The 24,932-nt window shown below is 43.0% G+C and overlaps 1 protein-coding gene and 1 long non-coding RNA gene across 2 annotated transcripts in view; one reads left to right on the top strand and one right to left on the bottom strand.

Annotated features, from left to right (window-relative positions):
• The window catches only part of LOC138773842 (zinc finger protein 271-like), a 28,254-nt gene extending 3,529 nt beyond the window's left edge, over positions 1-24,725 (bottom strand). Inside the window, exons 1-8 of the mRNA XM_069954283.1 lie at positions 24,579-24,725; positions 21,995-22,106; positions 20,963-21,130; positions 20,751-20,874; positions 20,558-20,655; positions 19,319-19,376; positions 18,200-18,316; positions 16,870-17,937 (exon numbers count right to left, since the gene is read on the bottom strand). Of these exons, the coding sequence (XP_069810384.1) occupies positions 16,870-17,937; positions 18,200-18,316; positions 19,319-19,376; positions 20,558-20,655; positions 20,751-20,874; positions 20,963-21,130; positions 21,995-22,102 (1,741 nt within the window). The 5' untranslated portion in view covers positions 22,103-22,106; positions 24,579-24,725. The remainder of the gene's footprint in view (positions 1-16,869; positions 17,938-18,199; positions 18,317-19,318; positions 19,377-20,557; positions 20,656-20,750; positions 20,875-20,962; positions 21,131-21,994; positions 22,107-24,578) is intronic.
• On the top strand, positions 3,050-10,158 carry LOC138773843 (uncharacterized). The gene is made up of 2 exons (XR_011360227.1): positions 3,050-4,479; positions 4,535-10,158. It is a non-coding gene; the product is annotated as an uncharacterized lncRNA (long non-coding RNA).
• Positions 24,726-24,932: the final 207 nt, after the last annotated feature.

Raw genomic sequence — 24,932 nt, 5'->3', positions numbered from 1 at the left:
GTAATTTTGCTGCATGACATAATGTGATCTTGCAGTGACGGCTGTGATCACTTACAGCTCTTAGGTTACTTAGTTGTGAAAGAAGCCTTTCACAACTGCAGGAGACTGAAAGGACACCTGTTACCCCGGCTGCCGGGGTGGAGCCCCTCATACTTACCCCTTCCTCCAAGTCCCGGACACGATCACGCCACCAAGAAATCCCTGTTGCAAGCCGTGCGCGCGCTCACCAGAGATGAGTCCGATGCCCATAGAGAATGACTTGAGCACTCATTCTCTATGGACGTCGGACTCATCTCTGGTGAGCGCGCGCATGGCTTCCAACTGGGATTTCTCGGCGGTGGGATAATGTCCGGGACTTGGAGGAAGGGGTAAGTATAAGGGGCTCCACTGGGCTTCACCCCGGCAGCCGGGGTAACAGGTGTCCTTGAACCTTCTTTCCTCCAGAGAGCAGTCACATTTATCCTTAGTGGTGATCGTACTGTGAGAAGCTGCTCATAGTATTCATATGTTTGTGCAGGTTTGTAACGTAAACCTCGAAGTATCCTCAAAATGATAAATGCCATTACTTAATCTCTCCTCACAGCTGGGTTTCTCCTAAATATCTTTCTTGCTCCATTTTATACTACTTTCACATGTGTTGCCAAAAAACTGAACTGAATGTACATATATAGATAAAGCTACACTAAAATTTTATAATCTAAGAAGAGGATGTATCTAACTATTAAGTCAACAACTGTATTTAGAGGAATCTCCGCTCCATCTACCTGATGATCCAGGGGGACATGTTGCTGCTCCTCTTTACAATCCTGGGAATATAGAGGACTGGGACATCTCTCTGGTGGATTTCTCTGACTGTCTTCATCTATAGGAAGTAACACAGTGACTGAATACATTGTCTATATGTGATGATCAGATGATCTGTTCTCTCCTCTACAATCAGGGAAGGTCTCCTCTTACCCGGTGATGTGAGGGGCGGCTGATCCTCCATCATGACGTCCTTGTACAGATCCTTGTGTCCTTCTATATACTCCCACTCAGGGCCGGCGTCAGCACCCGGCTAAGTAGGGCAAATGCCGGGGCCCCCAGCTCCTCTAGGGGCCCACTCCCGTTTGTTACTACATTTTTTTTGTTAGTAAAAAAGAAAAAAAAGTGTAGTAACAAAGGGGACTGGGCCCCTAGAGGCCGCATGTGACAGTTAGGGGCCACGCCGATCCATACTGGGGCCCCCGAGCACCTGTCTTCCATCACAAATCTTCCCTACAGCCGAGTAGGAAAGAGGACCTTTGAGTCTGAAGGACCTTTGATGATGTCACGGGTCATGTGATCAGACACATGACCTGACAGAGGGCAGCAGGTAGGCTCTGCAAACTAAGTGTCCTGTATGTACTGGTTCTTCTACTTGTTTTGTGTATAGAGGTCCTGCTGTAATATCTATCTATCTATCTATCTATCTATCTATTTCCCTATCTCCTATCTATCTATCTATCTATCTATCTATCTCCTATCTATCTATCTATTTCCCTATCTCCTATCTATCATATGAACATGGTGAGACCTCTAGTTCTCCTATATTCAGGCCCTGCAGTGATATACAGTGTGTGTGTGTGTGTGTGTGTATATATATATATATATATATATATATATATATATATATATATATATATATATATACACACACTGTATATCACTGCAGGGCCTGTATATAGGAGAACTAGAGGTCTCACCATGTTCATATTATAAATATATATATATATATATATATATATATATATATATATATATAATGCTGGTGCTGCTAGTTCTCTAGTATACAGCTCCTGCTCTGTGTGTGTGTATGTATATACACACACACACACAAACACACACAGAAGGAGCTGTATACTAGAGAACTAGCAGCACCAGCATGATATATATATATATAATCCTGTGACGGGGTCTGACTCCTCCAGAGTCCTGACTACTGCAGAGATCAGGAGATACAGGAGGAGAAAGATATGCAGCAGCCGCATGTTTCTTCTGCTGCAAATCTTTCCTCGCCTGTCTCTCCATGATTTGCTCCTCAAAGGGGCCCGCCGAGGCTCTGTCGCCCAAGGGCCCACAAAAAGCTGGAGCCGGCCCTGCTCCCACTCCTCCATGGAGAAATAGACAGCAACATCCTGACATCTTATAGGAACCTGACACACACAATGATCCCGTCATCCTCCAGACACCTCCCTTTGTGTTACTGTATAATGTCCCAGCATTCCCAGCAGCATTGCTCACCTCTCCAGTCAGCAGCTCAGTGATCCTGGAGGTCAGTTCTAGGATCTTCTCATGGATTAGTGATGGAGGTGGAGGATCTGTGATGGGGCTCTTGGTGCTTCTCCAGCCTCCGGACACAGGGGGCGCCACACACTCACCAGATGACTTCTTCATTACTATGTAATCCTGCGTATGGTGAGACACTGATCACTACAGAGAGTCTAAAAATCCTTCACCTTTACAGTAATTTACCTGTATTATTAAAGATAAGAGTGATGTTGTGGTGTCCCACTGTTAAGTGCCCTAGGCACCTGTCGCAAAGTTCTCCCTCCAGGTTAAGTGGTGATTAAGGTAGTATTCTCTAGTTTCACCACTAGGTGTCAGTGTTATTTTCTAAGTCTTGTTATTTCTTGCACAGCTAAAGTTAGCAAAGGGTTAATGTTACTGTGTTATCATGTGTTCTGTGTTAGCCTATAGGAGGTGCTCTCTCTTCTACCTATCCCTGTTCTTCATACACACACAGCCCCTGTGGGAAAAGTTAGTTAGGCCCATGTGGAAGGTCAATTCGGTCAGTCTTGTCTAGTAAATAGTAAAAGATGATGCTGACACTCACCAATTCTTTGTGTTCTTTTATTTTAAAGTATCACATAATACAGGTACAAACAGGAGGACGCAGTGTTTTGGCTTATGGCCTTGATCAGCTCCGAGCTGATGAAGGCCACGAGCCGAAGCGCCCTGTCCTCCTGTTTGTACCTGTATTATGTGACACTTTAAATAAAAGAACACAAAGAATTGTTGAATGCCGGGATCATGTTTTACTATTTGCTGGGACCAGTTCCAACCACGAGCACCACCCCATTACAGAGTTCCGTCTGTCTTACTCCAGTACCACAGTCTGGTCTAGTAAGACACACGTGTGTACAGATGTGGTTAGAGACAACTAGTTCTTCCATTACTTCTACTATCTACTATGCAGTGCTAAACACTTTGATAAGGCCAGCGATACGATTTTACCTACCTGCACCGTACCTATATGAATACACATATATATAGGCCTCTTGCTCAGAAGCTCCAGCACATTAGAGAGTCCCTGATAGGGTTAACTTATAGTTGGACCATTTCTTACCTTGGAAAACTTCTGATATGACACTAGAAAGAATGTTTTGTCTCAAGAACTATTTCCCTCAGAGACATGTTTATCAGCGTCCAAGGCCGTTCTCAGAGGAAAGCTGCCTGTCTGTTACAGTGGGAATAATGTGAAAGTATCATTGCAGAGAATGTATTGTTCTAACCTTTTTGAATAATAATAATGAATACTAATATAGATGCCATTGCGCATGACTGAATATCTAAATCACTAGCACCGCCTCATCTATGTCTTATTAGCATTTGTTACCACCCTATATTTTATCTGTCTATAAAATGTGATTACCATAATAAAACTTGGGCCATTTTCTCCAGGCTTATAATCATGATACATTGTCTTATCTGTGTCCATGACGTATAAGTAACGAGCTGGTAATACTGCAGGATTCCAACTCTAGATATAATTAAAGAACCATCCTTTACCTGGGTTTTTGGCTTCTCTCCATAGAGAGAGGTCAACATATAAATTTAACCTTAACATTTGGCGCCCTTGGCAGGGACTCAGCCGCTTGCAAACCAGAACGCAGATAGACGGGATGTGGTGATTTATCCGTCATCGGACGCGCAGATATAACTGGCCAGGTAAGAAAGACTTTCCTTTCTTACGTACTATCTGTGCCTCAGGGGAACGGATTGAATGAGATTCCCGTCACCTGTGTTCTCTATATGTTTGTAAAGCTGAGTCTAATTTGTTAGACAAAGAACTCTGTAACCCAGGATAGGACAAGGTTAAAGTGCTGCATTGCCATCGCAAACTGTTGTGTGATTGAGATAAGCTGTTGCTGTATTTATGCTGAATTAAGGAAAGGGATTGCCGAACATGATCACTTCTGCGTCCTTACGGGGAGGCTGTGATTAATGCTTAACCCTTGTAATACAGCATGGCATCGAGAACAGCTGCGAGGTCACAGACAGCGGGCGCATAACTTTTGGAGTGAACGGGTTCCTGATAAGTGATATCTGTCTCGAGCAGCGGGAACAATACTTGTATTGATCCCATTATTTGTGCTTGTACTGTGGTAGAGAGCAGGTCAGAAGATCTGTGACTTACCCCCTTGCCCCCTAGGAGGAATTAGCAACGAGGGACAGTAGGTTGCTGTAGTGCGTCGCCATAGTGTGTCACTGTGACGGCTGGGCCTATAGCAAGGTTGCTGTAGTGCGTCGCCATAGTGTGTCACTGTGACGGCTGGGCCTATAGCGGCTGTGCTTGTTAAAACCTAAGGTTTAGGTTTCGTTCCCCAATACGCTACCTAGGGATTAGCTGAGCAAGGATGAGACAGTTATTCACTAAAAGAAGGGATCCCCAGTCTCCACAAGAAGTTTATGTGAAGCTGATGTGAAGCTAAGGAAGATATAGTTAGCGATGGGCATGAGAAGATGCAGTGCAAGATCTAGAACAGATCTTTAGGAGGTTTGATATGAAGGCAGATACATGCCTTAGCCCCACCAACCTCTGGCTCTCTGACCAACACTTGGGAAACCCCTTACACTCCTGTGCACACTTATTTTTGCCTTGTGGGTAGGTAACCAGACCTACATGTAACATGCAGGGCAAATGGGTCCTTGGAATTTCCAGGAACCTTAAGGGTCAATGTAAGTACTATCCCTAAGGGGGAATCAAGGATTAGAGTTCTAAGAGGGGAGGGTGTGGAGTAGATAGATGAGAGCCAGAGGGTCAGACAGAAGGAAAACATTTAGGATAATGGGTGGGAAGCACAGGTCCAGCTGGGTGGACATGTCATGTGCCGGTGACCAACAATATCTAGATAAGACAGAATATTGTAGTGTGTGTGGCAGACCCAAGCCACATCATTATGTTACACCATTGTACCCAGTTTATATCTGTATACAAACCCCAGATCCTGCGAAAAGCCAACCTACCTCCAATGGTGGCGTATAGACCCTATGTTCTGCAGGAATCTTCCCCTTGGTTGGCTGTTGAAGTAGTTACTTTGATTTAAAGTGCCCCTGACCTGATAGTAAGACCAATGCCTTTGTGGAGGTGGGCAGCCTAACCTCAAATAGTGTATATTGCCATGTAAGTGTCTGAGTACAAAGCCACGTACTCAGACAAGGAGAACAGTCCAGCTCATTGCTAGATACAGTACTGAGAGAGCTGAAGAGGTTAATTAATGCTGCGTAGTGAAGCAGCATACAAAGTTTTTTTTGTGTGTTATTTGTTATGTTTTGTACAAGGCCATCAACCAGCTCTGAGAGCTGCAGATCACATGCAAGCAGCATTAGAAAAAAGAAAAAAAAAGAATCAGAGCTGTTAGTGTAATGTAATGTACGCTCCTACATTATACTGTATTTCAGCCAGTCTTACTAAGCTGGTGTTCCCCTTTAGAAGTATGTTACGTGTTAAAAAAAATGTTGATCATTTTCTGTTGTCCCGACCGTGGAACATTTGCTTATTTGTGTACGCCACTTTTCTGTAATCAGCCCTCAAAGATGGCGACTGAAAGCCAACCACTCCCACATATCATCCACGTCTGTATTATAATTGTGACGTCTCAAAACCATGCCCTAAGCCAACACCCTTATATCCGGTTATCTAGTCCGGTGGCCATTTTAACTCCTGGCATTTCTGTCCTCCGCCCATACTGCTTAGTGTCACTGAGGGGGCGGGCACAGGACTTTCCGATAGAGTCTAACAACTGTTTTGCACATTTATTAATGAATATTATTACCTGATGGTGAAGAAAGTTAGACAAAGGTTTGTTGGAGGGAAAAGCAATGAGACTGTTTGAAGGAGCTGGGTCTATTAGACCTATTAGTGTATAAGATTGTTATACGGGAGTGTCAGTAGGAGTCAGAGAGAAAAAGTACGTTTTATTAGGAATGTCAAGAGAAAAGTGATAATTGGTAAAGATCAAACGCAGAATTTTGTGCACTTATTAAGAACCCAATGGTATAAGGAGTAGTAACTTACTACTGTAATATATATTTCTATGTAACTTTATTTAACAAGTGTTTATATATATATATGTGTACATATGTGTACACATCTATCCTAATAAGTTCTACGCAAATTGTTTTTTTTCCTACTAAGTTATAAGTATGTGTGCCACTGTCCAAGGTTACAGTCTGGTGCATAAGAGCACAGCGCTGATATCTTCTGTAACTTCAAGGATGTTAGAAAAAAAAAAAGAAGTTTTAACTCTTGTATCTATGATTTTACTGCTCACTGCTCAAGGTTAGAAGTGAGGTACAGAGCGTTCTACTTACTGATAAGAGACGCTTACTAGAGGAATGGATTCATTTCAGCTAATGATGGTACAAATTAAGCTGAAGGTTCTGACAAAAAGAATTATTCTATATACCGTATGTTTTACATTTCATCTTTAAGGTGTGTTTTATTTAATTTTTTTATCAAAAGAAGGTTAATATAGGACGAGTGTACAATGTTTAATTATTTTTATTTGTTATTTTTAGGGGTAACAGTTTTGTGATGATTATAGCAAACTTAGCTCATGAATATATATGTACTTTTATCCCTAGTAAAAACCAAACCCATGTCCATGGCTCCAGTCTGCACTCCTTATGCCCCCCCAATATATATATATTTTGTGTTAAGTGCATTGAATCTAGCATCTCTGTTGCCTCTTGATGTAGATTCAAATGGGGGAGGGGATAGAGGTGAATGGAAATGGGAGTAGCCCATTTTGATGTTTAAAAAAAAAAAAAAAAAAAACATTTTAAACACCGTACAAATTTTTATTTTTGAATAAGGATGTTTTTATTACTTATTGTGTTTGATATTTTAAATTGTGAAAGATGAAAATGTAATTGAAAGCCCAAATATTAATGAAAGTTTAAAAGTTTTCATTGTAGATTATCCCAGACTTTTCAAAGATGGATGACACAAGACGCAAGGATATATGGTGACCGCCATGCAGAGTGACGTTCCACTGCAGAAACCGCTCCTGCTATAAGCTGGAGGTGAGGACAATCACTGAGACATGTAGGATGGTTGAAGGTAACTGTGCAGATGTCTATATGAAGCCCACCATTATGGGTTAATTGGCAAATTAGAGATTTGTTTGGTCCCTGGGCTTACCAAAAAGCTGCCATAGAGCGGCTGACGCAACGTTCACGCAGACAAACCCTGATGCCAAAAAGGGTGATGGATGATGGATAAAGCTGGTGATGCGGTGGTTTCTGTGCTCTTCCCAAGGTAACAGCGTACAAAGCGTACAAGGGAATGGGGAGATGTTTCCAGTCTCTTCCTGAGGTAACCGTACATAGTGTACAGGTGGAGGGGAGATGTGGATCTGTTTGTTTTTAAGTCTTTTCCAGAGACAATCAGCAACAAGCTGAGAGACCAGCGGATAGAGAAGAGGTACTGGGTAAAGATGGCATGCAGACAGTAAGTAAGTAACTGTGTTTGCCGCCTGCCTTGTATCCCACTGTAAGTTATCTGACAAAACCAGCAGAAGGAAGCCATGTGTAATGTGATGTAGTATCCTCACATTGGGCGGCCCAGGGGTCAACAAATATAGCAGAGAGGGTTGTGTACGGCTGTATTGTCTACACCTGCCATAACCTACTGTAAGTAACACGGTAAAGTGCCTGTCTGCATAGTCTGTCATCTTCCTGCCTGTTTCAGGGAATGTAAGTGGACGTCATCCACCTGCCACAGGTGGTCCATATAGGTATGTCCTTGTCTGTATTGGTGTCTTCTTTACAGGTCAAGCCAAAACTATGGGAGACGACAAAGCCAATGTCTGAGGTGATACGAGTGGCCTCAAAAGAAGCGATATAACTGAGGCCAAGAGTCCAAGTGTCTGTAAAGAGGCCTGTCAGTCAAAAGATGGGTTTAAGGATAAAGGATCCATACCAATGCTACTATTACAAAAAGGATCATATGATATATATTATTCTCATAAAAAGGCTTTGAAACTTTAGGTGATGTATGGTTTACACTTTGCTTTTATTTCTATGGTGGTTATTTTATGTGTAATATATGATGATCTCAGTGAGACAAGAGACAATTCAGTAGGATCCAAATATTATATCGGTATTAAGCGCCCAGTTACTTCATATTATTGGTGTATGTATAATACTATATGATTATGTACAGGAAGAGATGTGACCATGCGACCAGTCATTAGTCCTGTGTGATCTAATCATAAAGACGTTTTCTAGGTACAAAATGAAGTAAAAAGACTAAAAAGAAGTGGAAATTTTGAAAATCCCTTATTGAAGAGTGTGAATTCACTATCTGGTTATTATAAGTGAATCTAGTGGTTACATAGTAGGTCACATTGTGGAGATTTTATTGCATTTACCTGTTATGCTGTTTTTGGTTTATGTATCAATCAACTTTTCATTTTGCTTTTGCCATGAGATAAGATTTGCTCACATCAAAACTTTTTATTTTCAGAAACTTTTTAAAGTTAGTTTTTGTGACTTTCCAATACCCACATGATACCAAAGTGGTAGATTCCTTGTGATAGAGTCACGTCTGTTATATACAGTGAAGAACTTATTGTCTGATCACTCAGTGTCACAGGGAGACGTAGGAGTGACAGGAGACTAGTTAGGTTCGGGACGGAGGATTGTCTTACCTTTAAAGCAGTCCTACGGTAAAGGGACCTAGAGAAGGGGGCTACATCTGTAGTCAAGATTAGGGACAAGATTAGGGACAGGAGTGATGAGACAATAAGGTTTGGTTATTTTGATAAAATCCGGAGAGGTATTTGTCATATATATATGATTGTTTGGGTATTGATAATAAGCTTTTATTTGTTTTGTTGTAACTAAGCTGTATATTGATGTATACTGTACAGACTCACCCATTGTTTAGTATTTTCTTTCGGTTATTGCAGATCTTCCTACCTCATCTGCTGTAAGTTTGTTCCACTATCTTTAACTTTCAATAAAACGTATGGTACTATTTTTGTCTATCCTATGGTGATGCCCATAAACTAATGGGAGTCCTTCAGGGTCTCTTCCAAGTGGTCTTATGCATAATACTGATCTGTTTTTCAGTAAAAGTGTTCATGTGTATTTTCTCTCGTGTAAAACCTCGACAAACAGGAAGAAGCTTCACCCTCATATAAGAGACTAACGTTACTATGCTTTCTTTTTCTTATCGGTTCTCTTGAATCTGTGCCGCCTGGACATTTCTGGAGGTTGGATGCTGTACTAGTACTTGGAGGATGTTTTCACCTGTGGTCCCTTGATCAACCTGCGACTGAGGGTAGAGTCCTTAAAACCTCCGGCTACGACCCAACCACCAGTGATGAACCATATCCATGCTCCACGGATGTCAAATGGGGGAATGATAAGGCCAGCGATACGATTTTACCTACCTGCACCGTACCTATATGAATACACATATATATAGGCCTCTTGCTCAGAAGCTCCAGCACATTAGAGAGTCCCTGATAGGGTTAACTTATAGTTGGACCATTTCTTACCTTGGAAAACTTCTGATATGACACTAGAAAGAATGTTTTGTCTCAAGAACTATTTCCCTCAGAGACATGTTTATCAGCGTCCAAGGCCGTTCTCAGAGGAAAGCTGCCTGTCTGTTACAGTGGGAATAATGTGAAAGTATCATTGCAGAGAATGTATTGTTCTAACCTTTTTGAATAATAATAATGAATACTAATATAGATGCCATTGCGCATGACTGAATATCTAAATCACTAGCACCGCCTCATCTATGTCTTATTAGCATTTGTTACCACCCTATATTTTATCTGTCTATAAAATGTGATTACCATAATAAAACTTGGGCCATTTTCTCCAGGCTTATAATCATGATACATTGTCTTATCTGTGTCCATGACGTATAAGTAACGAGCTGGTAATACTGCAGGATTCCAACTCTAGATATAATTAAAGAACCATCCTTTACCTGGGTTTTTGGCTTCTCTCCATAGAGAGAGGTCAACATATAAATTTAACCTTAACAACTTAAAGGGAGAAGAGTCTAGGAACATACAATCCCACACCATGAACCAGTCTAAAAAGTGCAGGGCAGTATCCTGACACACAAGAGGAACTAGCCTGGATAGGACAAAGCTACCAAGAAGGTCTACGTATCGTATCTCACAGTGCAGATAACTGGGACACCCCCGGAAACTTAGCTTTGCCCAGATAACCACGACTGGGTCTTGTATCATCCTTGTCGGACGGGACACTCAATACTATAGGGTACAAGGTGGTCAGATAATTGTCTATACACGGGTAAAATTAACTTCTCACTCTAAAAGTTCCGGCAGACTGCACAGTAAAGCTGTTCTATCTTTATATCACTAGGACTCTGTTATATTTTTCTATGCACCAGAACCTTTACACACCAACTGCACACCTTGGGTTATTTTTCCCCTTTCTGTGGCAGTAGCGCTAGTCCGGGTGGGTCAAGAGCCCAAGGGACCCATCACAACCCAGCAGGTCACTGACCATTTCTGGGGAGTACAGTCAGCCACAACACAAAGCAGGTGCCAACATTACACCTGTGTGCTGAACTAGTACTGGCGTCACTACAATACCACCTTTGGCTGAGCTGTACAGTAACATTGACAATCCAACACTCGTACCTACCGTTCACCACAACCTCACGTGAAACTCTCACCTCTACGGTTAGCCAGTAAAATATCTCTATGGTGAGGTCTAATATCCTGGCAGCCATGTGGTTTCGGTCTTCATCCACCCTTGCTGGGTCATTGCTAAAAATGACCATTGTCCTTTAAAAGAAAACTTTAGCTGTGAGAGTCTTGAATCTAATAAATCTGAGAGAAAGCCTGAGTGAAAAATCACATTTGGAGGAACATCTCACACGAGGTGTAGGGTTTTGAAATAGAAATTTGAACGAACTCTGGTGAGTTATTGTGTGGTTTCAGATAACAGCCTGGTAATCATTGTATGCTATATTAGCTCCAAAGTCCCGGTCCTGGACCGCCGCCACGATATCTTTGTCTGAAGCCATGCGCGCGCTGATCAGTGATGAGTCCGAAGCTCATAGAGAATGACGGCTCCAGTCATTCAGGGGGGCCGGGCGTACGGACCCCTGCATGGGGGGTGACAGGTTCCCTTTAAACAATTACACAGACAGGTGCCACATGTAAAGATATTGGTGCAAAATCTGACAAAAATACTAAATTTAAAAAAAAAAATGTATTCCCCCCCCCCCCCCCCCCCATATATTTGCACATCTGTATTAAACAACTACAGGTGCACTGAAGGTGATGTCACTAAGAGACCAGAGACTCGATACGGCTGTTCTTCTTGGGATTGATACATAATAACAATATAATAACCAAAGTAAACTACAGATAAAACCGGCCTGGGTGTAAATATCGTAAGAAAATACACAAAACAAATCACATTACAAGTCCCACGTACCTGCCCAATAAGTTATCTTCAGGTGTAATTCCCTAATGCCTATAGGACCTTTGATGATGTCACAGTCATGTGATCAGTAACAGACGTACGTTAGATGTTGTAAATGTTTGTTGCGAAAGGACCTGCGATGAGGTCACATGATAGGATATGCTAAACAATGAAAAACCTTTACTCCTCCTCCTATTATGTAACTGATCACATGATAATGACATCATCAAAGGTCCTTTAGCTTCTCCACAAATGTGACTGATGAAATGGTTCTGACATTATTAAAGGTCCTTTATCTTCTCTAGTAGTTTGAAAGGCTAAAAAATACCTAAAAACTTCTCACAGAGTCACATTATGCACTAGGATTTCCAAAGGGGCAGAAGCACTCAACCTAGCACTGTGTCTCTTTGGGCCCTATTCCACGGGCCAAGCAACGATGTAAACGAGCGCCGAACGGCGCTTGTTTACTGGGCCTATTCCACAGCCCTGATGATCGTGAAACAAGGGCTGCAGGGACATCGTTACCGATGTCCTTGCAGCCCTTGTTTCATACATTAACTGTCCGGGCGCAGGTCTTCTCCTTCTCGGCAGCATCGACTTCTGGACGCTGGCGGCCGCACACATCTCCACTGGTCTCATAGGCTTTAGAGATGAGCGAACCGGGTTCGGGTTCGAGTCCATCCGAACCCGAACGATCGGCATTTGATTAGCGGTGGCTGCTGAACTTGGATAAAGCTCTAAGGTTGTCTGGAAAACATGGATACAGCCAATGACTATATCCATGATTTCCACATAGCCTTAGGGCTTTATCCAACTTCAGCAGCCACCGCTAATCAAATGCCGAAAGTTCGGGTTCGGATGGACTCGAGCATGCTCCAGGTTCGCTCATCTCTAATAGGCTTCATTCTATGTTTAACCAAATTCCGCCGTCAGCCCGAAGAATGAGCGAGTTCATTTTTCGGGCGGATGGCGGAATCTGGCAAACCATAGAATGAAGCCTATGAGACGAGTGGAGATGCATTACAAAAACACAGCCACTTTCTTCCAGGGACAGCACCTCTCTTGTCTCCAGTTTGTGTGCAGGTTTTGCAACTTAGTTCCATTGAAGTGAATGGAGCTTAATTTTAAACCACACCTGGCATGGAGATAAGAGTGGTGCTGTGGCCATGTTTTTGTAGCGCTGGATAACTCCTTTGAGCTTCACTTCAACTTCAGGCCCCAGTCACATTTAATTTTTTTTTTTTACTTTATAATGCCAATCAAGTTACCAAATGTATGCACAGGCTTTTTACAAAAAAACACATCTGCCATGCGTCTGTAGTTTGGGGTTCTGCAAAATTAGCTAAAATCAGGTGGCATTTTGAAGACTAATGGTGCGTTTACACAGACAGATTTATCTGACAGATCTTTGAAGCCAAAGCCAGGAACAGACTATATACATGGATCAGGTCATAAAGGAAAGAGTGGGATCTATCCTCTTTTCAAATCCATTCCTGGCTTTGGCTTCCTAAATCTGTCAGATAAATCTTTCTGTGTAAACGCATCCTAATATGGATGTATTTTGGTGACTCCCATTGATTTCTATGGGTGAATCTGTGCTACAATTCTGAAGTGTAATTGTTTGCTGCGGATCACAGCCTAAATATGGATCCGTAAGTATAATGGATGTGTGTAAGGGCCCATAGAAATCGATAGGTGAAATATTTGAAAGAGGCCGTAGGTGTCTGTGGGGTTTAAAAAACAAAACAAAAAACATTCTAAATATCACAGAATTGCAAAACTTTAATGAGTGATCCCTTACAGGGTAAGAAAATGCTGTGTCTTCTATGAAAACAAAGCCACCAATATATAGTATATTTCAGAAATGACGGCGCTGTGCACAATAGTAATTTCAATATTCCGCATCGATTTTAAATTTGGCGCTAGAATAGAGTTCTAAACACCGCTCTCCTGCCGCATGCGGTGAGAGAGCCAGCGCCAACTCATGTGTACGGTCATCAGTTGTATATATAATCACCCTTGATAAAGTTTTGAGAAGAATGATTATCAGGCAGCAAGGTGCTCAAGTGTCATTTTATAAAGTGCTTCCATACTGAATTTGGCGCCTAAGTATCTTAATGGAGGCGCCACTGTCTCCGCTCTCCAAAGTTGGTGTCTGTGAAAAAGAAGGCGGAGTTTCCTAATCTTTCTCCAGCCCCAGTGTAATGGAGGGGGTGGCTATGGAGATGGAGCAGGAAGTGTCATTTTCTAATGCACGGTAAGGCTCCGTTCACACGGAGCAAAAGCCTCCGTGTTATAATGACAGTCTATGGGAGGCTCGCGCACCTCCTCTCTCCGCGCTGAAGAATGCCGGGATTCCGTGGTGGAATGTAAGTGGAGCCATAGGGCCCTATTCCACCGGACGATTATCGTTTGCATAATCGTTAACGATTAACGATCGCTATTGCGAAAGACCTGAAAACGTTCACTCATTTCCATGGAACGATAACCGTTACTTATGATCGTATTTGCGATAGTTTCTTCTTTGCTATTTCTTCGCTATTGCGTTCGTATCTACTGCAAACGACCGTACGACGTCTTATTCAATGCGAACGATTTGCGAACGAGCAACGATAAAAATAGGTCCAGGTCTTATAAATCGAACGATTTCAACGATTTCGTGCATTTCAACCGAACGATTATCGTTTAGATTTGAACGATTTAACGATAATCTGAACGATAATCGTCCGGTGGAATAGGGCCCTTACATACTGATATTGGCACCTCCATTAAGGTATTTTGGCACCAAATTCGAAATGGAAGTAATCTAGACAAATGACTATTGTATCCCCCCCCGGTGGTGTTTTGGGACCTCTAAAATATATTAGTATCTGAGCTTGTTTAGTCAGTTATAGCTAGTTTATAATACAATAATGACCAACCATCTACCACTCAAAAACATTTTTTTTTTAAATGACGCTGGTTATTTACCATAGAAAAACGTACATTTACAGAGTGTCAATCAAGCTGGGTCAGGAATGGAAGGGGGAGCAAGGTGGTGTTACAGCTCTCAGCATATCGGAGGTTTGGAAACACTTCACTGTCCTTTGCATCTATTAGTGTCAGTAATTTGGAACATGAATTGCAAATCACAGATAAAAAAAGAACCTATCACATATAGTTTTATACTAATGACACTCAAAAGTAGGGGTCCATTTACACAGAAAGATTATCTGACAGATCATCTGCCAAAGATTTGAAGCCAAAGCCAGAAAAAGACTATAAACAGACATCAGGTCATAAAGGAAAGCCTGAGATTTCTCCGCTTTTCAAATCTATTCCTGGCTTTGGCTTCAAATCTTTGGCAGATATTCTGTCAGATAATTTTTCTGTGTAAATGGACCCTTAGGGGCCTATTCCACGGGAGCGATAGTCGGCCGGATCGGCAAGATTATCGCTCGGTGTAATAGAGAGAACTATCAGCCGATGATTGTGTCATCGGCTTATTGTTCACTTAGGTTCAAACCTAAAATCGTCGTTCGCCACCCGCACATCGCTGCAGTGGAATAGCGGTGCTTGTCGGCGACCGACGATCCAAGCAGCATACATTACCTGACAGGACTTCTCCTGCGCTCAGTTTTTCTCACCGGGTCCCGCGCGCAGCATCAACCCCCGAAGCGGCCTGACTGAGCTGTCAGACCGCTCAGCCAATCACAGGCCAGGACCGCCGCGGGCAGTGATTGGCTGAGCGGTCTGACAGCTCAGTCAGGCCGCACCGAAGCTGATGCTGCGCCGCGGGACCCGGGGAGGAAGATGAAGTGGAGGAGAAGCCCTGCTAAGTAATGTATGCTGCAAACGATCATCGGGGCCGTGGAATAGGCCTGTCATCGTTGCTTGGCCTGTGGAATAGGGCCCTTAGTGTATTTATAAAACTACAGCCTGCTTTTGTCTCTGTACAGGAGCCATCCCTTTGCTAGATCCTTCCCTGGAGAGATATCTGGCTAGGCCTGTGTTTTGAGACTTGTAACTGAGGCAGTCTGTATCTAATGGTGCGTTTACACGTAACGATAATTGGCCCGATCGTACGATTAACGATGTCGGAGTAACGATTTTTTTTTCCATAACGAGCAGCGTTTAAACGGTATGATATATCGTACGGAAAATTCTTTTTGCGATCGTTTTGCGAACGCTTAAGCCTATCTCACACATTGGTTAAATCGGCGAAAGACTGTTCACACGGAACGATTTGCAAATTTTTTGCGAACGACGATTTGATAACCTGTTGAAAGATCAAAATGAGCGATGTATCGTTCGTTGTTTGATCGTTCGCTGCGTTTACACGTACGATTTTCGTTCAAATTCGATCATTGTCGCGCAAATTCGTACGATAATCGCTACGTGTAAACGCACCATAATGTTACCTAATCATCTGTCCTGTTGCTGTAACATTGGGTGCTGCCATCTTAACGTAAATACACCAAGGAACACATATAGATCTATACTAATGACACTAGAAAGCTTACGCTGGGTAGCGAGAGATCACAGAGTAGTGACGTGGTGATGGGCAAAGGCTCGTGTGAGCTAATGCACCGCCGCAAAGAACCGTGTGCCGTCACTTGTGTAATATGTATGTCCTGCAGGAAATGGTGTATTATTTCCAGTCTGGAGAGCAGGAGAAGTTTTACATGGGGATTTGTTCCAGCTCTGGACAGTTCCTGACATGGACAGAGGTGGCAGCAGAAAGCACTGTGTCCGACTGGAAAGAATACACCACTTCCTGCAGGGCATACAGCAGCTGATGATTGGAATCTGTGCTGTGGTTCTAAAGGGAAACGTCCAACACACAACCTGATGGGCGTCTATAGAAAGTGGCAGTTCAGTGTGAAGACATAGGGGAAGATTTATCAAACATGGTGTAAAGTGAAACTGGCTCAGTCGCCCCTAGCAACCAATCAGATTCTACCTTTCATTCCTCACAGACTCTTTGGAAAATGAAAGGTGGAATCTGATTGGTTGCTAGGGGCAACTGAGCCTGTTTTATTTTACACCATGTTCGATAAATCTCCCCGGTAATCTTTAAACGCCAGGTCTTACGATGACCACACTTCATATATTAAGAACCCTAACATGGCTTCTTTCCTGTATGATTTTTTTCATGCTTCACAAGACTTGTTTTCTGACTAAAATTTTTCCCACATTCTGAACAGGAATATGGTTTATCCTCAGCGTGAGTTCTCAGATGATGAACGAGAACAGATTGATAGGCAAAACATTTCCCACATTCTGAGCATGAAAATGGCTTCTCCCCTGTGTGAGTTCTCAAATGATGCACGAAAGCCGATTTAAAGGTAAAACAGCTTTCACATTCTGAGCAGGAATACGGCTTCTCTCCGGTGTGTATTCTCTGATGCTTCACAAGATTTGATTTCTGGCTAAAACATTTCCCACATTCTGAACATGAAAATGGCCTCTCCCCCGTGTGACTTCTTAGATGGTCCATAACGCCTGATTTTTTGGCAAAATGTTTCCCACATTCAGGACATGAAAATGGCTTCTCCCCTCTGTGACTTCTTAGATGGTCCACAAGACTTGATTTTTTTGTAAACCGGTTCCCGCATTCAGAACATGAGAACAACTTCTTACCTGCATGAATTTTTAGATGTTCCACAAGATTTGATTTGTGACTAAAATACTTCCCACATTCGGGGCATAAAAATGGCTTCACCCCAGTGTGAGTTTTTTGATGTTCAACAAGACCCGATTTCTTGCTAAAACATTTGCCACATTCGGAACAAGAAAATGGCTTCTCTCCTGTGTGAATTCTTAGATGTATTTTAAGACTTGATTTCTGTCTAAAACATTTCCCACATTCAGGACATGATACTAGCTTCTCACCCTTGTGAGTTTTCAGATGTCTCTCCAGACTGAATTCCCTGGGGAAAGTTTTCCCACATTCAGAACATGAAAATGGCCTTTTATCTATGTGTATTCTCTCATGCAAAGTAAAATACGATCTGTTTTTATAATGTTTCCCAGATTTAGATGATTTCTTTGGTCTATGTCCAGTTCTTTGTTTGGCAATCAGTGATCGACTAGAGGAAGGATTCTGACAACTGTTGGCATCAGTGGATTGTTCGGGAACATTTGTTTCTCCCACATTATCTTCTCCTACATTGTGGGAAGATATATGGAGGTTTTCATGGGAGCCGCTCGTACAGTCTTCACCTGGAGAAAGTAACAATTTTACACAATTAAAGGAGAAGTCCGGCTGCTGGAGAGGATGATGGTAGGGGGACACTGAGGGGCACAGGGCACTGGAGGGACACTGAGCATCCCCCTGCCATCATCCTCTCCAGCAGCCACAGCCGAAGAGAGACATAAAGAGGACATGGGGGCACAGTGCCGCTGCCAGCCATACTGACGCTAACATGTAGAGAATAAGAAAGAGGCGACATGAGTGCACAACACCGCTGCCAGCCATACTCACTTTTATCAGGCTCCTTCTCGCTCTCCACAGCTGTCCCCACCAGATTTCTCATCTCATTTTCCAGCTCTATAGACTGGGTGTCCATCTGCTGTGATGTGCTGCCTGCAGGAATAAAATCTATAGGGTGAATTAAAAAAAGAAAGATCAATGATCCCAAATACATTACTGGTTTTCATTCATTAAAAAAAAAAGAATAATAGTATATATATATATATATAGATATATATACACACTATTTTTTTATTTTATTTTTTTTTTAAATCAAACACACACAACTTTTATAGATTTGTAATTTACTTCTATTAAAAAATTTCAAGTCTACCCATACTTATTACTTGCTGTATGTCATGTATGTGTTGTTTTATTTTCAGTCTGACACAGTGCTCTCTGCTGACATCTCTGGCCGAGACAGGAACTGTCCAGAGCAGGAGAGGTTTTCTATAGGGATTCACAGAAATCCGAGACAGAGTCTCGGACAGAGGTGTCAGCAGAGAGCACTGTGTCAGACTGAAAATAAAACAACACTCCCTGCAGGACATACAGCAAGTAATAAGTATGGGAAGACTTGAGATTTTTTAATAGAAGTAAATTACAAATCTATATAAATTTCAGAAACCAGTTGATTTAAAAGAAAAAGATTTTTGCAGGCTAACCACTTTAAGAAAAAAAAAAACATCAGACAGAAGCGAGATCTGAGACGCAGAGAAGGAGGTACAGTAATACTGGTAGGATACCGGTAAAAGAGATATGTTTTTCTGGGTACAGTACAACTCTACAGATCTGTCAGTCTGTGAACTGCCAGCAGCGATCTTATAGATCATGACATCCTGTACTGAAAGTACACCTAGGTCATGTGACACAGAGCCGACAGTAAACGGGCTGTACTTCTCCCGACTTGTTTTCCTGATCGGTCACTGTATGAACACTCAGATCCTCACTGCTAAAGTTTTTTTTTTTAAAGTTCCCATTTAAACACTATAATTTTTTGTGGGTCAGGCTTGTGATCACATGACCTAGTTACAGTAATACAATGCATGAATGCTGCTGAGCTAGAATGAAATAGATAGGACTGTTGGACTAGTGATGATACATGTGCAGGGATTAATATAAGGCTCTTACCACTCATTGGCGCTGACTCTGCTTTCTCGAGGCTACCCGTAATTTCAACATCAGTTTCCTGCAAAGATTCCACAATGAAAACATGATAACAACGGAAAAGGAATCAAGTTTATCTTATATCCAGGAGAAGGTATGATCCAAACTGCCCTTAAAGGGGAAGATTCTCTTACAGCGCTGATCGGGCAAGAACAGTCAACCAATGTGTAATGTCTGATCCTGCACTGCTGCCTATGGTCAATAACACAAGCTCTTGATTTATATTTAGCCTGCAGAATTTTTATCTACATTGCAGCTCAGTTAGGCTAGGTTCACACTAAGTTTTTTTCATCCGTTTTTTTTTTGCAAAAAAACGGATGGAAAAAAAGAATGCATGTGTGTGCATCCGTTTTGATCCTTTCTTTTGTTGAATTCTATTATAAAAAAAAGGATAAAAACGGATCAGTTTTTTTAAACGTACACAAAAACGTAGTCAACCTCATTTTTGTGTTTGTTAAAAAAAAAAACAGATCCGTTTTGATCCGTGTTTTTTTTTTTTTATAATGGAATTCAATGGCACGTGCATCCGTTTTTACATCATTTTTTTTGCAAAAAACAGATGAAAAAAAAAAAGGATTGCAAAAACGTAGTGTGAACCCAGCCTTACCATGTGAGCATCAGAATAGAAGGTGGTGTTTGGTGTGATGGATCACGTTACATCACGTGGACGGCTGGGTGCATGTGTGTCACTTACCTGGGGAGAGATGGCTCCAGGATGCACTATAAGAAGACAAGATGGCGGGCTCTGTATGATGGTCAAAGTTCTGCCGGAGACCTTGTATCCTGGCATCATGTGGATGTTACTGTGACACGTATCACCTACCTAACCACTGTACACACCCCTTCATGGCAGCGGAACCCCTTATAGAAGCAGTTAGCAGGATAATGCCCCGGGGACCACATTACTTAGGAACAAGGAACATGATAAAGAGATCAAAGTGGTGACTTGGCCTCCAGATTCCCCCGATCTCAATCCGATCCATCATGTGTGGGATGTGCTGAAGAAACAAGTCCCATCTGTGGAGGCCGCACCTTACACTGTACAGGACGTGCTGCTGATACCACAGGAGACGTCACAGGGCTATGGGGTCTATATTGGGGAGTTGGTTTTTAGCTTATTGGAGCCGACTGCTGGAGAAGTCTAGTATACAGCTTCATTACATCAATCTATAGAGGATTTACAGGAATCTCAGCTCCATCTACCTGATGATCCAGGGGGACATGTTGCTGCTCCTCTTTACAATCCTGGGAATATAGAGGACGGGGACATCTCTCTGGTGGATTTCTCTGGCTGTCTCCATCTATAGGAAGTAACACAGTGACTGAATACATTGTCTATATGTGATGATCAGATGATCTGTTCTCTCCTCTACAATCAGGGAAGGTCTCCTCTTACCCGGAGATGTGAGGGGCGGCTGATCCTCCATCATGACGTCCTTGTACAGATCCTTGTGTCCTTCTATATACTCCCACTCCTCCATGGAGAAATAGACAGTGACGTCCTGACACCTTATAGGAACCTGACACACACAATGATCCCGTCATCCTCCAGACACCTCCCTTGGTGTTACTGTATAATGTCCCAGCATTCCCAGCAGCATTGCTCACCTCTCCAGTCAGCAGCTCAGTGATCCTGGAGGTCAGTTCTAGAATCTTCTTCTCATCTATCAGTGATGGAGGTGGAGGATCTGTGATGGGGCTCTGGGTGCTGCTCCGGCCTCCGGACACAGGGGGCGCCATACACTCACCAGACGACTTCTTCACTACTGTGTAATCCTGTGTATGGTGAGACACTGATCACTATGGAGAGTCTAACAATCCTTCACCTCCAGTCATTTCCCAGTACAGTGGTACCTTGGTTTAAGAGATCACAGATTTTCAAAATTGTGACTTGGTGTAAGAGCTCCCTGTACTGGGTGGGAGGGCGAGTGGGGGATGGGTATGGCCTGCATAGTGTGGTCTCCAGCACTGTACTCTGACCCAGGAAGTCTCCCTCACCATAAATCATGGCAGATACACTTCAGGCAGGGGCTTGCATCAGGGGACAGGACTGTGGAGATAACCTCTTCATAGCTGTAACCCCTTTCTCCCCGGACAGAGAGTGCTGCATGTATGTGCCCACATCTGCCCTGCTCATTCCTTTATGCTCCCTGCTGTTTCTGTCAGTCCTGATTGGTCCATACTGAACACACACCCTTCCCCTTTGCAGTCATGTGACCACACAGACCTCTGACAGCAGCCCTGCTTCTCTATTCTAGCCTGTTATACTACTCTACTGCGTTATGGGGATCTGCAGCTCCATCCTGTATCTGCAAACTGCTGCTGTGTTATCAGGGTTTTGCACTTGCTATACATTATACACCACATGCTGATTACTATACTGTACAGTAACTTATAATATCACATATTCTGCTGTTTATAAATGTTTGTTTCATCTGTTTTACATGATAGAATATAACATTATTATTTTTGGGAATGGAACCAATTTTCTGCATTTCAATGATTTCTTATGGGAAGTTTTGCTTTGGGTTAAGACTGGATTTGGATTACAAGCACGGTCCCAGAAAGAATTATGCTCGTAATCCAAGGGACCACTGTATTAGTATCAAAGATAAAAATGACGTCCTGTGAAGCTCTCACCTCTCCGGTTATCCAGTAGATCATCTCTATGGTGAGGTCTAATATCCTGGCAGCCATGTAGTTTCTGTCTTCATGCTTCCTTGCTGGGTCATTGCTTAAACTGACCATTGCCCTTTCAAAGACAACTTTAGCTGTGAGAGAGAAAAACCTGAGGGGCTACAAAGAGGACTGAGAGCACATTCACAATTGGAAGAACATCTTATAAGAAGTATGATGTCTCCCACTACACAGTGTACTAACTGCAGCAGCCAGTACAACACGTCTCCAGCTCCCCCCAATAATAAACGTCCTAATTAGAGATGAGCGAACCGGGTTCGGCATTTGATTAGCGGGGGCTGCTGAACTTGGATAAAGCTCTAAGGTTGTCTGGAAAACATGGATACAGCCAATGACTATATCCATGTTTCCCACATAGCCTTAGGGCTTTATCCAAGTTCAGCAGCCACCGCTAATCAAATGCCGAAATTTTGGGTTCGGATCGACTCGAGCATGCTCCAGATTCGCTCATCTCTAGTCCTAATCCTCCCAAACCCTTAGTAGTATCTGCCTAATGATCCCCATACACCTTAGACTTCACTTGGTGTATTTGGCCATCAATCTAAGATGTATGGGTCTCTCCCGACTCAGGTCTCGGTGGAGGAGATGCTGCACTATTACATTTCTTCCACTGTGATGAAGAGTCATAGAGGAGTCGTGGGAGTCCTTCTCCCTTCTCTGTGCCCGGTGGCCTCCTGCACACTCACACCAGCCTCCACGTTCGTGCACCTGACGATGCTGTCAAGGGCCGCGCCTCCTCTCTTTGCTGTTCACACAGGCGTCGTAGACAGGAGGAGCAGTGCATGTGTGCTAAGGGGCTGAAGCCAAGGTCAGTTGGGACACTCATTTCTCTACTCATATTTCCCACCCATCAATAGACTGATTAAAACTTAGCAAACAAGTTTGTTAACCAAAGCTAAGATTAAGGCAATCTATTGGTGGCTGGGAAACACAGATTTGGGCCTCCTCGGTGGTTCAATCTCTATATTTGCTTCCCGTCTACAGCGCCTGCAGAAGAGAAGAGGCGCCCTTGACAGCATTGGCTCAACAATCTAAGCTGTATTTCCATATAAAAACTGAGGCTATAAGTGCCATTCCTTCATATAACCAACCACATAGACAACTCCTACTCTTTATAATATAGGAATAGCCTGTGATCTCAGTGAGTTGCTATTAAGGCCTGCCTCAGTGTCAAATGGAGAATCTATGGGAGGGTTTGCGTGCTTGTGCTCAAAAAATTGACATGAGCAGAGGTGTGCAAGCCCTCCCATTGAGTCTCTGTTTCACACTGAAAAAGGACGCTGGTTGACCTTGGGGAGATCAACCAAAACAACCAAGCCAAGGAATGTCTCCACTCAAGGAAACCACCCAAGCAAGGCATCCATCCACAGACAGCTGTTTCAGGGTATTTGCCCCTCATCAGTGTGGAGTAGGATTCTGGCTAGTGGGAGCAATGACTAGTAAGTGCATGCAAAAGGACGATGGTTGACCTCAGGGAGATCAACCAAAACACAGCAGAGACACCATCATGTGTCTTGACGCCAGTATATTATAGAACATTGCTTTCTGGGAAATCAAATATGCAAAAGAACGCTGCAGAGACCCCATCAAGTGTCTCGACGTCAGTGAACTAGCCAGACCTTCCTCCGGGAGGGAACAACCAAGCCAAGGAATGTCTCCAGTAAAGGAAACCACCTCAGCAAGGTATCCATCCACAAACAGCTGTTTCAGGGTATTTGCCCCTCATCAGTGTGGAGTAGGATGTGCAGGTGTCTCTGCAGTGTTCTTTTGCATATTTGATTTCCCAGGGGGAAATGTTCTATAATACACTGACGTCGAGACACTTAATGGTGTCTCTGCGGTGTTTTGGTTGATCTCCCTGAGGTCAACCAGCATCCTTTTACATGCACTAACTAGGCATTGCGCCCACTAGTCAGAATCCTACACCACACTGATGAGGGGCAAATACCCTAAAACAGCTGTCTGTGGATGGATACCTTGCTTGTGTGGTTTCCTTTACTGGAGACATTCCTTGGCTTGGTTGTTCCTTCCCGGAGGAAGGTCAGGCTAGCTCAATGACGTCGAGACACCTGATGGTGTCTCTGCAGTGTTCTTCTGCATATCTGTTTCACACTGCGGCAGATGGGATTCCATGGCGGAGAGTTTCGCTGCAGAATTTACACTGAGGAATAGGCGACGAACGGAAGAGGAAAGTTTTCTGCTTGAAATTTTTTGCCTATTCAGCTCTGGCAGAATAGGGAGAGAATTTGTGCAGAATTCAAGCCCCATTGAGTTCTATAGGATTCCTCTAGCGGAATTCGCCCATCCATGAATGAGTGAAAAGCCCATTATACACAATGGAAAATAGAAATGTTCATATTTTATGGGCGGAATTTAAAGCGGATTGCGCATGCATTTTGACTGGAAATCCGCTTAAAATTCTGCGCTGATTCGTCAGTGTGAACATACCCTTAAAGAGGTCTAGAGGATCTACAGCAATCTAGGGGTCTCTGAAACATTGGGGTAGAGATGTATGAACAGAACTCACCTCCTGAACCCTACTCTGTGAGCTGAAGGGTCATCACAACCACAGAGACTGTATGGTGCTGCCACCTGCTGGTTTGGCTGCTATATATCACCTATATAACAATGACACAATAATTAAGCAAAAGCTTAAATTAGGATGAGAGCAAAACACCTGCCTGACTATACAGAGAAGAAATAACAGTCGGCACTACAAGTCACATGTACCTGACCAATAACAGGTGTAACACACTAGAAACTACAGGACCTTTGATGACGTCACGGACATGTGCAGATGCTGTAAATATGAGCAGCTAAAGGACCTTTAACTAAGTCACATGACTATGACATCATCACAGGTCCTGTAGCCAGCTCCTCC

This window comes from Dendropsophus ebraccatus, chromosome 15 (assembly GCF_027789765.1).
Source record: "Dendropsophus ebraccatus isolate aDenEbr1 chromosome 15, aDenEbr1.pat, whole genome shotgun sequence".
Taxonomy (NCBI): Eukaryota; Metazoa; Chordata; class Amphibia; order Anura; family Hylidae; genus Dendropsophus; species Dendropsophus ebraccatus.
The sequence above is the reverse complement of the archived record's forward strand: the minus strand, read 5'-3'. Positions and strand labels throughout refer to the sequence as shown.